The sequence below is a fragment of the Equus asinus genome, chromosome 8 (assembly GCF_041296235.1).
Source record: "Equus asinus isolate D_3611 breed Donkey chromosome 8, EquAss-T2T_v2, whole genome shotgun sequence".
Lineage (NCBI taxonomy): Eukaryota > Metazoa > Chordata > Mammalia > Perissodactyla > Equidae > Equus > Equus asinus.
The window spans coordinates 70,571,633-70,586,710 of NC_091797.1; the positions used below are offsets into that span (position 1 = coordinate 70,571,633).

The 15,078-nt window shown below is 51.9% G+C and overlaps 1 protein-coding gene across 3 annotated transcripts in view; it reads right to left on the bottom strand.

Annotated features, from left to right (window-relative positions):
- Positions 1-15,078, bottom strand: part of ADGRD1 (adhesion G protein-coupled receptor D1) — a 144,422-nt gene that overhangs the window by 100,639 nt on the left and 28,705 nt on the right. For all 3 annotated transcript variants that reach the window (XM_014858041.3, XM_044776080.2, XM_044776079.2), the window contains 7 exons: positions 12,893-13,147; positions 9,064-9,128; positions 8,155-8,310; positions 5,983-6,042; positions 4,678-4,795; positions 3,530-3,640; positions 1,611-1,686 (listed from right to left, as the gene is read on the bottom strand). In XM_014858041.3, the coding sequence (XP_014713527.2) occupies positions 1,611-1,686; positions 3,530-3,640; positions 4,678-4,795; positions 5,983-6,042; positions 8,155-8,310; positions 9,064-9,128; positions 12,893-13,147 (841 nt within the window). The remainder of the gene's footprint in view (positions 1-1,610; positions 1,687-3,529; positions 3,641-4,677; positions 4,796-5,982; positions 6,043-8,154; positions 8,311-9,063; positions 9,129-12,892; positions 13,148-15,078) is intronic.

The following is a 15,078-nucleotide window of genomic DNA, read 5'->3' on the forward strand; positions in this document are numbered from 1 at the left end:
CCCCACCCTCTCCCCAACAGTTACAGACGATGAGCTCTTCCCTCACATCCAGGAGAGGAGCCCTGTCCGAGAGACACATGATATCAGGGCTCAGGTATTTGCGCTGTTAGAAGGTATTTATCATTTATCTGTAGGCGGTAAAAATCGCTGCCTGCTTTTCATCACGGGTGAATCTAAACCCCCAGCTGCAGGGCCGGCATCTGGAACTCACCCCCGCAGTTCCTGCAAACTTGCAGGAACGCCCTTCCTCATCCCCCCAGCTTTCCCAGGCTCAGTGCCCGCAGGGGAGGGAAGCGGGTGGAGGGCTGTGTGGCTCCTTCTGACACGCATCGCTCTCTCCAGGCACCTTTTCTGAGCCCCCACTCTGGGCCAGGTGCTGTGCCAGACGCCGGGAACAGACGGACAAGAGCCGCCTGCTGCCCTCCCCAGAGCCCGTCTAGGGGCAGGTGTGCTGCCATCAGAAGCAGCTTCCCTCCAAACGCTGACTGCAGAGACACATCCTCGGGCTCACACCTGCTGGCTCTTCTTCTGCGCGGGCCCTGGCTCCGCCTTGCTGCCCCCTCCCAGGGACGCCAGGAAAGGCAGGAGTGGAGCCCTGCGGTGATATTTCTGCCTCCTCCAATCTCTCCTTGGGGGAACCAGCCGCTCCCTGTGGTCTGAGTAGGGCTGACCCACCCCCAAGTAGGAGGGGATCCTGTGAGCAGACCTGGCCAATGAGAGAGCAGGATCCTCTGGCCACTATGATTGGGGGCCTAGGATGGGCACATGACCCAAAGAAGCCAATCACAGCCTTCCTCGGTTTTCCAAAGGGGGTCATGTGAGTAGACCTGGCCAATGAGAGAGCAGGATCATCTGGCCACTATGATTGGGGGCCTAGAATGGGCACATGACCCAAGCAGGCCAATCACAGCCCTCCCTGAGTTTTCATGGGTGCATTCAGGAAAGAGGATGGCTCTTCTGAGATCTCAGGACCCAGAACCACAGGGGCCTGAAGCTACCAGAGCCAGCCATGCCTCCATGGAGGGGCCTGCCTAGAAATGAGCCAACACAGAGGAGAGCAGGGGCAGGAGACAGAGAAACCAGGTCCAGAGAGCATCCTCTGGGTCCCTGGGTCCAGCCACACTTGAAGCCAACAGACTCCTGCCCTTCTTAGTCCCATGAGTCCTCAGTTCCCTGGTCTTCCGCTTAAGCTGATGTATCCAACACAGTCCTGACTGATGTAGGCATGTGCTGCTGGCTTCCCATTCTACAGAAGTGGAAACTGAGGCTCAGAGCGGTCAAGTCACTTGTCCCAGGTCACACAGCTAGTTTCAGGTGGGGTTGAGATGGGCACCCAGCCTGGGCTCCTGACCACTGTACTATCAGCCTGTGCCCACCCCGGGGCTTGCTGAGCCCCAGTGCAGGAGTTCCTGTGTCTCTTCAAAGGGCTGTGGCATCTCCTTGCTCTAACAGCAAAACATCAGATGTTGGCATCGCAAGTTCCCTGACACGATGTTGGGTATGCCTGTGACGGCAGGGAGGCGGAGGGGGGGGTCTCAGGGGCCAGACACCCAGCAGCCAAGCACGCACATGCCCACTCCCGCTCTTGCTGCGTGACCCCAGAGACTCACTTGGTGTGGGCTGGCGGGATGTTGTTCAAGTAATCGTGCACTCTGTGGTAGAGAAGGCCCACGATGACGGTCCAGCCTGGGGAAAGCAAAGGGTCAGAGACGCCTGTCAACATGCCAGGTGACAAGCAGGAGAGACCCAAAGCCCCCAGCCAAACCGCCTCGCCCAGCAGGGCGCAGCGCAGACCCTCACACCCAAGCACCAGGGGCAGCTCCTTGGGGGAGAAAAAAGTGAGGGACACTCAGACTCTTCAACTATGAATTCAGCTGTGACAATGACTCCCTGCTCCTCCCCTAAGCCAACTCCAGACATGCAGATGCTCAGCTCCAGGGAGAGCCAGACATGCCAGGAACACTACAGAGCTTCTGGAGGCAGAAGGCCCCCTCTGGCCGCCAACGGCAGCGCCAGCCTGTGGCTCTGCAGCAGGGAGTATGTCTCGTCCTTCCTGCCCTAGGCAGGGTCCCACCTCTCTGTTATATTCCAGCTTTGAGGCAGGGATCATATGCTCACTTATTTCCCTCCACCAGCTGAACAGAGGGTGTTTGAGGAACGAGCCATTGGCTGACTTCCTGAGTTCTTCGGTAGATCTCTTGAGAATGTTAACATTTCAGGAATGTATCCAGCAAGCCATATCACACTTTCCCCGTGCCAGGTACTGATCTAAGGGCTTGGCTCATTTAATTCTCACAGCAACATTATGAGGCAGGGACTAATACTCTCCCCCATCTGCCAGATGAGGAAACTGAGGCACGGACAGGTTCAGTAACTTGCCCAAGGCTGCACGACCAGTAAGTGGCTGAACTAGGATTTGAGCCCAGGAATTCTAGCCACCGAGCAGGCGCTTGTGACCAGCAAGCTCTGCTGCAAGTGTGAGAGTCCCCGAAGGTGGAGACCAGAAGGCTGCCGCCCTGCCGAGGCTGACACACTGAGAGTTTCTAACAGATCGAGCAGCCAGGTGGAGTGAGATGGGAACAGAGCACGTGTGCAGTTGGTGGACCACGGACACCCCTCCATTACTGAAGTTCACGCCCAGTGTGGGGGACAGTCCTCTGGGAGCAGGACACAGCTGACATCCCCGGGCCCCTTTCACACAGGCAGACAGGACGGTGCAGGGAGCAGACGTGGGCTCCTGAGGGCTGGCGAGTGAGGATTCCTTGCTGGGAGGGCGACACCATGCTCCTACACCACCAGGCTGGCCTTGGTCCCCAATCTCTAAGGCAGAACCCTAGGAATTGCGTGCCCTCTGGCCAGATTGTCAGGAGCTGAGAATCCATGACTGCCCTGGCTGCCCGAGGACCTCTGGGACAGAGGGACATGGCTGCAAAGACACATCTACTTTTCAAGGGACCAGGGGCACAGTCACTGCAGCAAAAACAGCCAGAGCCACCTTGATGGTACTCCTGGGGTCAGAGAAACTAACTGGGGTCCCCTCGGCTGCTTGTTCATTATGACGCTTAACTTCAACCTGCATAGGAGGACCCGGGGCTCCTCAGCTGACAGACCCCCCTGACCTAGTCTGAGGACACCCTGGGGGGAGGGGAGAGGGCCGCATCTATTCATATTCAGCTAACAAGGAGCTGTGCAGATTCAGGGGACGCACAATGTCCTTCACAGTGGACCAGAGTCACCCGAAAGGCCTGTCTAAAATGCTGCTCCCCAGCCCCTCCACCTCAATCCAGTCAGGAGGCTGGAGTGGGCTTGGGATCAGCATTACGAGTGAACCTCCCAGGAGCTTCCAAAGATGCACTGTGTTCCTGAGGACAGAAACCTGGCCCAGAGCTGCTCCTGCAGGAACAGGTGCAGAGGCCGGGGGAGGCCCTCAGCTGGGCAGCCACTCTGCAAGGCCCGAGGTCTCTGGGGAGAGCCAGGGCAGCCCATCCTAGGGAGGGCCCTGGGCTGCCGGCTCCGCAGCTGCACTCACCTTGGTTGCGGAAAGCCTCATGGGGAATCTCGATGTAGCTCTGCCCCTGGGCCGGGAAGCGGTAGTGGGAGGAATTCATGGTCTTGGGTAGGAGTTTGGCCACTGAGAACTCTGAGAGCAAGCCAGAGAGAGGAAGCTCGTCAGTAAACGGCAGGACGCAGGAAGTCGGGCTGTAAAACCCCATCTGCTTTGCCTTTTTTTTTATCAGAACGAGCTCCCCTGGGGACTGTAATTACCTTCAAAAATGAGGACCTGAAAAAATAAGAGTCCAGGGAAGGACCTGCGACCACGCGGCTCTCATGTCCATCCAGCCACACAATGCGGGGCACTCTCGGCCCGAGGTGACCCTCCTTCCCTGGCAGCAGCCCTCAGCTCGCAACGCCTCAGTTACCACGTGCGTTCAATCGTGCAGTGACCCCATGTGCCCAGGGGGGCTCCTCCTCCGAGCCCTGGGGGACCCCATGAGACACAGGGAAATGAAACACCTGAGACTGGTCTTCTAGACATCAGGCGAATGCGCCATCGCAGGGAGGCAGCTGTCCTGGCTGACAAACCCCCACCAAAACTAACCAGGTGGCTCAGTTCAAGCTGATTTTTCAGAGTCTGGCTCTTGTGGTAAAGCAGGGGTGGTACAACGCTCCTAGATCAAGACTTCTAAAAACGAAGGGCTGTGACGTCTGCTTGTCCGAGGCAACATGACAATCATCTCAGGAGCCATGTGGGCCAAGGCTCCAGCTAACTCCAAGGAACCTGGTTTTGCACCTTTGAGCCCGCAGACACTTGAAGAAGCTGCTGCTTCTCGATAGCTGTTCTGAACTGAGACAATCATTGCACGAAATGAACTGGACCCCAAGTCACCGTCAAATGCTTACGCAGTCCTCCGTGCACATCATGGCTGAACACATCTGCCCTGATCCTAACTCTGCCTTCCTCCAAAATGTAATTTTCCATAAGGCAACAAACATGGTTTAGGAAAATGGAGAGTTTTATTTGAGCTGATGGTGTGTGAGGCACCGCGTATTTACGTCTCGCGGGAGAACGCAGGGCTGAAGTAGAGCAAAATTCAACAAGAAGCTGTGCTCCCCACGTCCCCACCGCCACCCCCCCCACGGCTGGTGCACACACCCCGAGTGACGCTGCCCAGCTACCTGCCATGGAAGAAGAGCCTATGATGGTGATCTGGGGCTCGCCAGAGGGCAGGTTGGAAGATATGTGGCCCATGACAGCGTCGACGGTTTCAATCAAGCCCAGCACCACAGCGCTGTCCTGAAAACAACACGACACAGAGGAGCCGTGAAAAGCAAGCTTGCTCAGCCATCACTGGAGACGGATGCTTCAAACGCACAAAAGTGAGCTTTACGTTCCCTCTGTCAGCCTCCCTCCAAAGGCAGGACACCCAGCCTCTGCCAAGAGTCATCACAGGCCAGGCTCTGTCCTCACATCCACCAGATGAGAAGCAGCAGGAGAGGGAGTCACACCACTGCCCCATTTCACAGATGCAGAGGTGACCACTGAGTGCCCAGCGAGCTCTCGGAATGTAGACTCCAGCCGAGTTGACCCACTGGACTTCACATGAGTGAGAAGTAAATTTCTGCTGTGCCAAGCCCCTGAGATGCAGGGTCTGCTTGTTACTGCAGCCTAGCCCAGCTGAGGCTGACTAATACAGCCCTGCAGAAGAGCACGCAGCTCCACCGGAAAAGACTCTCCACGTGAGTGAGGAAAAACAGGTTAAGTCAGATATGCATATATTTGTAGACTAGATATGCACATGAGTGAACTGAAAACTACATTGTAAGGAACATATATGAGTGTTAAGAATCATTATCTCTCAGTCTTAGGATTTCAGGTGATTTTTATTTTACATATTTTTATGATCTATATTTTCTAACTTGAAAACACATTTACTTGTTTTATTTTTTAAATAAGTAAAATCAATGAAGTCATTTTTAAAAAGAAAAATTATTCCACTCTCTTTTCTAATTATTTGGAGTTCAGAGAAAAAGAGAAGCTTTTCTGTTTTTACGCTTAGAATCGTGAAGTACATATTGTCACGTGTTCTACTTTTTTCACTTATTTAGTGATCTTTAAACTTTAGACATGATTTTTATTACCATTTAAGAACAATGTGATGGAAAAAATATATTATAAAACTGATAAATAAGGGCCAACCAGGTGTACATTCTTCACAAAGAAATCCACCCGTCTCCCTGCACAGCACAGAGGACAGTGACGCATGACTGACGCTCACGTAACTCTTGGACCATGCAGAAGACAGGCATTTCAGATCAGTCGTGCACCCAGTCAAAATGAGCTCCAGCATTCCAGATGACAGGACCGGACACACATCCCTTCTCTGACAGACGTGAGCTGAGCCACACTTACGCCACTTCCAGAAGACAAAATGGTTCCCAAGGTACAGACACTTTGAAGATCAAAATGTTCTTTTTTCTTACCTCTGACACACTAGTCCAACTGGGCAGCTGAAGAACCTCTCCCACGGATTTTAAGAACGTCTAAAGGCAGACAAAATGACACAGCTTAGCACGTACCCCAAGCCTCATTTCTTAAGATTTTCAATTTTCCCCATCTCTATCAAGCACTGGGTTTTGCGTACAGCAGTAAACAGAAACAGCTCGCATTAGTGTATCGGGTTATATTTTACAAAGCCCTTATCAATGTTATCTTATTTGCTCCCCGTGACAACCCTTTAGTTAGGGGCAAGCATTTAGATGCCAAAATGAACACAGCTTAGTTATGGCAGAAGCCCTACACACAGAATGAACAAGTGAACGAATGAAGAATTCACGGCCTGCTGAGTGTGATTCTCTTGGGATGAGAAACCAAACTGACATAAAACACTTGTGTTCATTGGAAATTACCTCTCTATAAAGCGGAAGTTACTTGGGGTTCCTTGGTCAAACCTTAAAGCCATGTTTGGTTTGGCTCACTATTGTTCTAAAAAAAATGAAATTAGCTTCTAACATTTTCAAATTGGGAGATTTAAATGAAAATATGTAAATTTCCTGCTTCTTTTTAAAAAGGCGAAAGCTCAGACGACCCCTAGCCCATATTCCCACATGGCCACCATTGATCAAAGCTGAATAGCAGCTGCCCCTAGGCAGGAATGTGTTCCCCAGCTCACCCTGGTCCTCACCACTCCCTATTGCCTTACACCAAGTCTGTTTCACTCACGTACATCACTCTTACAGGCTTTTAACTGTTTGTCTCCTCCTATAGACACCAGAATTAAACTTAGAGCCTGATCTAAACCTCCCATATTTCCCCCCAAAACTGCCATCTCCAGAAAGATCACATTCTTCCTCACCCTTTTAGACACTAAATATTTAGAGAATACATCATCAAAACTCCTCACTCTTTAGTTTATCTTTATTTGATAAATACTCATTGAGACCCTAAAGCGCAAGGCCTTCAGAATGGAGGATGAACACAACAGTCCCCCTCCTGCCTCACGGGGCTCGAGGGCTCCAGGGCAGAGGTTACAATCTAGAGCGGGGCCAGCACCTTCTTTTCAAGGGTCCCCTAGTAAAGAGCTTAGCCTTTATGAGCCACACAGTTCTGCCACAAGCACTCAACTCTGCTACTGTAGTGCAAAAGCAGCCAGAGACAGCACAGAAGTGACCCAGAGAGCAGGTGTCAATAAAACTTTATTCACAAAAGCAGGCAGAGGGCCAGACGAGGGCTGGGGGCTGCGGTTTGCTGACTCCTGATCTAGTGCAGTTCAGTTGAGCTGAAATATAATGCAACTCACATTTGTCATTTTAAATCTTCTAGTGGCCATATTTTAAAAAGTAAAATAAGTGAAATTAATTTTAATAGTATATTTTACTTAGCCCAATGTATCTGAAATATTATTTCAACATGTAATTGACCTAAAAATTTTTAATTCGATAGTTTACATTCTTCTCTTTGTACTCGGTTTTAGGAATCCGGCTTGTGTTTTCCACTCACAGCACATCTTGGTTTGGACTAGCCGCAGGCCGAGTGCTCCCGTCTCATAGGGCTAATGGCCACCTTACTACCCAGCCCAGGAAGGGACTCTTGGCATTTTCCCATCCAACTGCCAGTGGCGAGAAGCCAGGGCATCATGGAAAATAGGATAACGGATGCCAAGGATTTGTGTTTCTCATTAAATGAGAGACATCAGTGGGATTTGGGGTAAACCTGCATGAGTCTTCTCCAGGACACCCAGAGTCAGGTGCCTCCACACAGCTCCACTCCAGAGGTGTAGTGGTTGGGGTCACACCGTGTGACCCAACTCCACCTTGGCCCTGTTGCCAAGGGAGGCAGCAGAGTGTAGACCAGGAGTCACAAACCCAAATGCCTACAGGAGCCAGGCAGATGTAGAGACGGGCCAGGCTGGTGGGTGTTGGGAAAATGAGCTGAAGAGCTGAGTCTGCAGGAGGCCCCACTAAGCCGTCGAGAGCCGGCTGGAGTGGCCACGCCATCTCGTTGTTCATGAGAAACCTGACATCCGGCCTTTATCTAAAAGTTCCTCATTTTCTTAAAACTCTGTGTAGGTCAAACAAAACACCTGTGGGCCATGAGCTGGCAGGTGGCCTCCCCCGACCCCTGATCCACCAGGCACAGAAATCAAATAGCTTTACCTCGGTGAGATTCAGCGCTGTTTCCCCTGAGAGGGATTTATTGGGTAAGCTGAGGGACACGTTTTGAAGATAATTCAGTACAATTCCAGGACTCTGGAAGTTTTTTCTCTCCTCTGTCAAGTTGGTTATGATGGGATGGTAGGCGTCAGTGGGCATCTAAAAGAAATCAGCAACGTGAGTTCCTACTGAGCATGGAAGCCGAGATATTCTACAGAGTTCCGTGTCCTCTGGGTCTCCTTAGACGGTAATAACACGTAACGATGATAGCACCTACTGGGCACCAGGCACTTTCGTGACTACTTTACATCTATTGACATCCCATCCTGCCAACAGCCTCATGAAATAAATACGTGCCCATTTGGTCGATGGAACTAAGCACAGTGAGGCTGACACAGAAATAAGCGGTAGGACAGGGATGGGAAGCCAAGCAGAGGGTTCAGAGCCTGTGCCTCACCATGCTGTTAATGTTCTCATGGGGGAAAGTGGTTTGATTACAAACACTAATTCCATTTAGCATTTTCTGTAGGAATTGCTCCTTTCCTCGAACATGGGAAGACAGGGCATAAAGAGCAACGGAGCGTCGAGGCCAGCTCCTGCTTGCTCTCTGCTCACCGTGCCAAATGCCCCAGGAAGCAGTCCCAGCGTCCCTGTGTCCCTAAGCAGCCTTGCTTACTCCTTTTAGGTGCCTGAGTTACAGGCTACATGACGCAGAGGATTTTTTCTTCAGCCACTCTTAGCATCAAGAATTAGCACCAAAATTAGCTTCTCCTCCATTTATGATTTCTTCCCAGACATCATATGCCAATAGGAGGGAGCCAGACTGTCTGATGGAGTTTCGCCTCTCCTGGCACACAGTCCAAGTAAAAAGACATCGACAAGAGGGGGCAACAGAGAAAGGCGCCTGCTCACCATGGGGCTCGCCGTTGGCGTTGTGAGGAAGCCCGCTGGGGTTGAAGACAGCAGAACATGCTTTCCTGGAAGAAATCAGAAATGCTTAATTAAGGACTGGAACAGGGGCACGTCTTTCGCCCTCAGGAAGGCCTGTCCCTGTTCAAGACTCTGCCGGCCGCAGACGCAGCTCGGAGAGCCTCACAATGTTTTGAGTGGGAACGTTGCTGGAACAGTAAAGGGCTAATAAATCAGCTTAATGGAGAGATTGGAGGGATTTTCCCAGGTCAAATTATCTTTCCATTTATATCCTAAATTGCTTTTGATCACCCTTCATGCAAGTCACCATATAAACAGATGATTTTATACAGCTTTGACCAATTTCAAATAAAGAAAGAACCCAAAGAAAGAGGCTTCAAATGCCTCTGAACTAGTCAGAGAAACACAGAGCTCTGTTCGTCATGGGGCAAGGACAAGCAGGAGACCAGGGGACTTCCCTTCCAGAGAGATGACGTGAGGCAGGACCCCAGGGAAGTGGGGGGCTATGCTCCTGAGCCCCTTCCACCCTGAGGATTCTAGTTATTCTTTCTATTCAAGACTCCATCTGGTTAATTACGAATAATGAAGATGAAATAAGGAAAATTAAGACATGATTTGCTATTCTCAGCCTGTTTGCCACGAGCTATCTCTGATCTTAGCATTTACTCCCTGATGAGCACACAGACTTAAGTAGACACTACATCCCTCAAGGTGGCTTTGGGGTGACGTGAGGAAGGACCTCCTCACCCCCAGTTAGCTCCAGGAGGAACTGACCCGTTGGTTGGGGTGAGGATGATAGCTGGTGGATGCAGAAAGTGTGACACAACCGGGAGAATCGGGGCCCCAGACACTCCATCACGCACGTCAGGGCCACATTCCTTCCTCGAGTGCCAACGAGTTACAGAGGAGTCATGTCAAATTCACGCTTATCTCAGGCAAGTCCACAAAACAAAGTGAAGGATGGTAAAAGTCAGCCTGGCGACCCCGCCCACCCTCACAGCTGATGCTCATGCAAGACTGAGATGAGAAATGAGGACCTGCCGTGTCCTCAGTCAGTCTCGTTCCCCAGCGACTCTTGTAAAGTGCACATCTGGCCATGCTGAGTGTGTTTCTCGTGTTCAAAGATAAAGGCTTTCCAATCACGTGATGGAGCACGGCCTCCTCCTTGCTCTTGTTCTCGGCAGAAGGCGGGCCATCCGTTGAGGCTGGGGCAAAACCCGGCCAGGGTGATAGAGAGATGATCTGCCTTTGTATGAACAAGAAAAGGCCCCGCATCTGGACAGATCGGCCAGAAAATGGGCCTGCTCTAGCTAAAGGGTTAGAAGAGGGCACCACCCTGGACAGTCACCCAGAGAAACACCCCCTTGGACCCCAGCAGCCGCAGCACACAGCTTCACATGCAGATAGATCTTATGCCCAGAACAGGTCCTCCCTCCCCCCGGGGACACAGCCCACCAGGGCCCGGGCCAGGCCTGAGAGCAGGCTGGATTGCAGCACCATTTGTCTGTGTGAGCACAGCGGCCCTGAACCTGTGGAGCTGGACTAACAAAGCGACGGGACGTGCAGCCCCACGCAGGGCCTTCCAGGGGACTTCCCAGGTCATCTGTCCTACACGTGCTTTACGTCATGCACCCGTCTTCAGAACCAAATCCCCAAGCGACGTGGGACTCTGACGGCTCCCGTTCTGCTTCAGCAAAAGCGCAGGGCGTGAGCTCTCAGGATGCCGAAGTGTTAACAGAACACCTCTCCCGAATCCCCAAAGACTCGGGCATCCCTTCCCAGAGCGCAGAGGCGAGGCGGACTGCACGCACACGACTCAGCTGCCGAGCGTTCCTGAAATGCTGCACCGGGCAGGCAGGCGACACGCCCCATCCCTGAGCCCAGAGTTGTCCTGGTGACAAGGGTTTGCTGTGACAGCTACAAGAACCAGAGATGCCTCTTTCCAGCGTTCCTAAGACAGCGAGCCAGCAGAGACGCAGGGCCTGCGTGAGGCTCTCAGCAATACACACGGACAGCATCCTGGTCTCAGAGACAACGCTCTGACTCCCAGGCAATAAAATGCAGGAGACTGAAACCCTTCCTCCTTCCGCAGGACACCATATTTTGCCCTCATGGCCCTTCAGTGAAAGGGAGTGAATTCCACTCTTTCAGTGAAGGCTGGAAATGTCAAGGCTGCGATGCACGTGGGCTGTTTCTGCGTGCACAGCGGCTCCGCCCGCTTCTGAGCCCAGCATCCCTGATCGTCCTTTGGGGCATCCCTCTCCACATACTCTGGACAAGGCTGACCCCACTGCCATTTCAGGGGTGGACTGTGACCCAGGCTTAGGCCCATCAGCATATTCTACAACCCAGCCACCGCAAGCCACTCAGGGGAAACACATGGATCAGTCTAGGCCAGTAAGAGTCGTGGGCAGCCCTGTTGAAGGAGCTGAGGGTGCTGGAGGATGAGGATGCAACCCCGGAGGGAAGGGCAGCCGCCCTGGCACCACAAGAAGGATAACTCGAAGGAGGGCAGGGTCAAAAACAGATTCCTAGTGGCATCATTTGAGCACCTGAATCAAACCAGTCCTGAAGCAGATTCTCCCCTATTGTTTCCATTGTGAGAGATAAAAAAAATTCCCTTGTTGGCTTAAGTCATTTTGAGCTGAGTTTTCTGTCACACAATCACTAGGGTCCTCACAGCTGAGGGACTCCGTGTCAGAGCCTGAGCCAGTGCCAGCCGGGATCCGGAACGCAGGCCTTCCACCTCCTGGTCCTGAACTCCCCCTCCCCCTGGGGCCCTGGTGTCAGTGCAGCCACCAACCAGGAAGCGTTCACCAGGTGCCAACAGGGTGAGTCTTGCCATTCCGCAGATTATTTCATGTCAATCAAAGAAACAGTACTTTCACTTGTGGGGAGAATGAAAATGGAATTGTGGGGGAAACATTAATATTAATCTTAAAACAATGAAAATGTATTGAAAACTTGCCATGTGCGGGCCTTGTGCTAACGGCCTCAGCCTCTCACATTAATCTTCACAGCACCCCCAGGACGGGGCAGTGTGAGTCTCATCCATTTTACAGAGGAGAAAACTGTGACTTGGAGAGATTAAGACACAAAGGCTCTCAGTATTATCGGATTCCATTTATATGGACCATCCAGACAGATCAATCCAGGAAGACAGAAAGTAAATCATGGGGGGCTGGCGAGGCAGGGATGGGGGTGACTGCTCGTGGGCGCTGTGTCCTTTTGGGGTGATGAGAATGTTTTGAAACTGGAGGTGATGGTTGCCCAGCACTATGGACACACTAAGTACCACCGAAGTGTACACCTTAAAATGGTTAAGTTTATGTTGTACAAATTTTACCTCAATAAAAAAAACTGACTTCCCCAGTCCCACGGCTCATCGTGGCTGAGTGAAGATTTGAACCCAGGTTCCACAGGTCCCTGATCTGAACAACTGCTCTGTGCTGAGCAGGAAGGGGCATCCTCGGGGCACGTGGTAAACACTTGTTGATGAAATGCACTAATGGATCTGGGATATTTGCTTCTCAAATGATCACCCGTCACACCCACGTCGAAAACTCCCTGAGGACCAGCAGGAGAATATTAATCACTGTCTCTGCTGAGCTGTCGATCCCTCCATCTTAGGGAACAGGCGTTCGAGGAAATGCATTTCTAAGGTTCACGAGATAAGATCTCAGGCTGCAGCGCTGACTGCTGTCTCAGGGGAGTGGGGAGAAGAGGAGAGCTGGGAAGGGGAGGTGGATACGAAAGTGCCACCTAGAAGCAGGCGTCACACCCGGCCCACAGCCCTCGCCCTCTCACTGACCGATGGCCGCCGTGAAGTACATCGCGATCTCCTCCGGAGTCAGGGCCCGTTCCCAGATGATGAACTCGTCGAAAGCTCCGTTCTCGTAGCGCTTGGTCCGGTCCTGCTCGGACCCTATCACGAGGTTGACGTTGGGCTCCCCATAGGCGTGAGACACTTTGCCCCTTGGGTCCGAGGTGCTCAGGGTCCCATTGACATAGACTTTCAGACCCTCCTTGGACTTCCACGTGAACAGGACATGAGTCCAGTAGGGGCCTGGGAAAGAGCAAAGGTCACCAATCTGAGTGCTGTGTGAATGAGCTCCTCATGCATTTTTTCCAGTTTTTAAGCACATCCCTCTTTCTTAAGATGACTGGTCACTGTTAACTTTGGTGGGTCCTAATACAGGTCATCGTATAGATCTGACTTTCTTCTGTCCTCTGGAGCACAGGAGAGAAATTACCTGCATCCCCAAAATTCCAGAAGCAGCTCAAGGAGACCCTTGGTTATTTTAAATTAGACTCTTTGCTGTGTTCAATTAAAATAAAATAATAACAAATGGTCATAAATTGTTCCAAAGGGTTTTTTTAAGTCCTGCCTAGGCCATCACAGTGAAGGTCAGTAAAACCTCTCTGAGGGCCTGACTCAGCCCACAGGACACCGGCATCAACCTATGCTCTGACGCAGCGCCTGTGGCATTAACCAACATGGCGGCACTAGGGAGGCAAGACGGCTCTCCTGCCTCGTTCGGGAGCCTCCATCAATGAGCTCTGGCAGTCACTCGTCTCTCCGGCATAAGAACTGTGTCTGCCAACGAGAAGAATGTTCATCCGACTTTCATGGCAGCTTGTCCCACAAAGGACCCCACTTTTTTTTCAAGTGTCTTGTTAAGACATCCTGATGGCCTTGCTGCAGGAAGGAACTGGCAGCCCTTCTGGACACATATCACCTCGAGCTGGGCAGTCATCTGAGATCACCAGCAATTACATCAGGCTTCTCGCTCAGGGTTGTGCAACTCTCTAATTTTGAGTCTCTGGAGACCACTCAGATCCCAAATAGGTCCCTTGAGTTTAAAGCATGAATAACAGATCCCTTCAATGAACAAATAAAGAGCACATTGCCAGGCAGAAATGTCTAGAATGCCCCCCATTTCCCTGGGTAGAAAAACAGGCCAAGTTCAGCTGACTTGAACTTCAAACATGTTCAGGAAACCTGCAAGGTGCCTGAGGTTGTGTTGGCCCAAGGAGCATGGAGAGAAGACTTGCACATAAGAAAGAGAGCAGGCAGGGGCTGTCCCCGTGGCCGAGTGGTTAAGTTCACGTGCTCTGCTGCAGGCGGCCCAGTGTTTCGTTGGTTCGAATCCTGGGCGTGGACACAGCACCGCTCATCAAACCACGCTGAGGCAGCGTCCCACATGCTACAACTAGAAGGACCCACAACGAAGAATATACAAGTATGTACCGGAGGACTTTGGGGAGAAAAAGGAAAAAAATAAAATCTTTAAAAAAAAAAGAGAGCAGGCAGAACACGAGAAGACCATGAACAAGGTACGGCAGTTCAGGGGACGGGGGAGCAGAGATTAGTTCCGGCCTCGGGGACCAGAGAAGGCAAATATGCAGGACTCCCTCAAACTGTAAACTCACTGAATTTCCCACGTTTACTGAGGTGGAGGTGCAAGTTTGGTCTGTGTACACAGTGCCCAGAGAAGGCAAAGACATTCAGTATTCCCCGTGCACCACATTCCAGCCTCTTCGTGTGTATTAACTCACTTACCTCTCATGGTCACCCTATCACGTAATACCGTGACCATCCTCACCTCATGACTGAGGAAACTGAGGCACAGAGCAGGCAAGGCGCCGGGGTTCCCACCGTGAGCACGGTACAGAGGCGGGATCTGGACCAGGCTGTTGGCTCCAGAGTCCACGTTTTTTAACTGAGATGTGCAGCCACCAGAAAACGAATTTTCCTTAAATACGTCAAAGACATCATTTCCTACTGTTGGAAAGCATTGTGGGCCTTTGTCCTGCCCCCAACACCTCTGTGCTTCCCTTCTTAGTCTCCCACCCTGACTGGGGCCCCCTCAGTGCTGCCCCAAGATGCTCTGAGTCCCAGGCACCTCTCCGCCTCCTCCTGTGTCCCCTGCAGACCTCCGCCAGCCCCCCAGCTTCCTGCCCCACACCTCTGACCTCACCCCAGTGAACGATCGG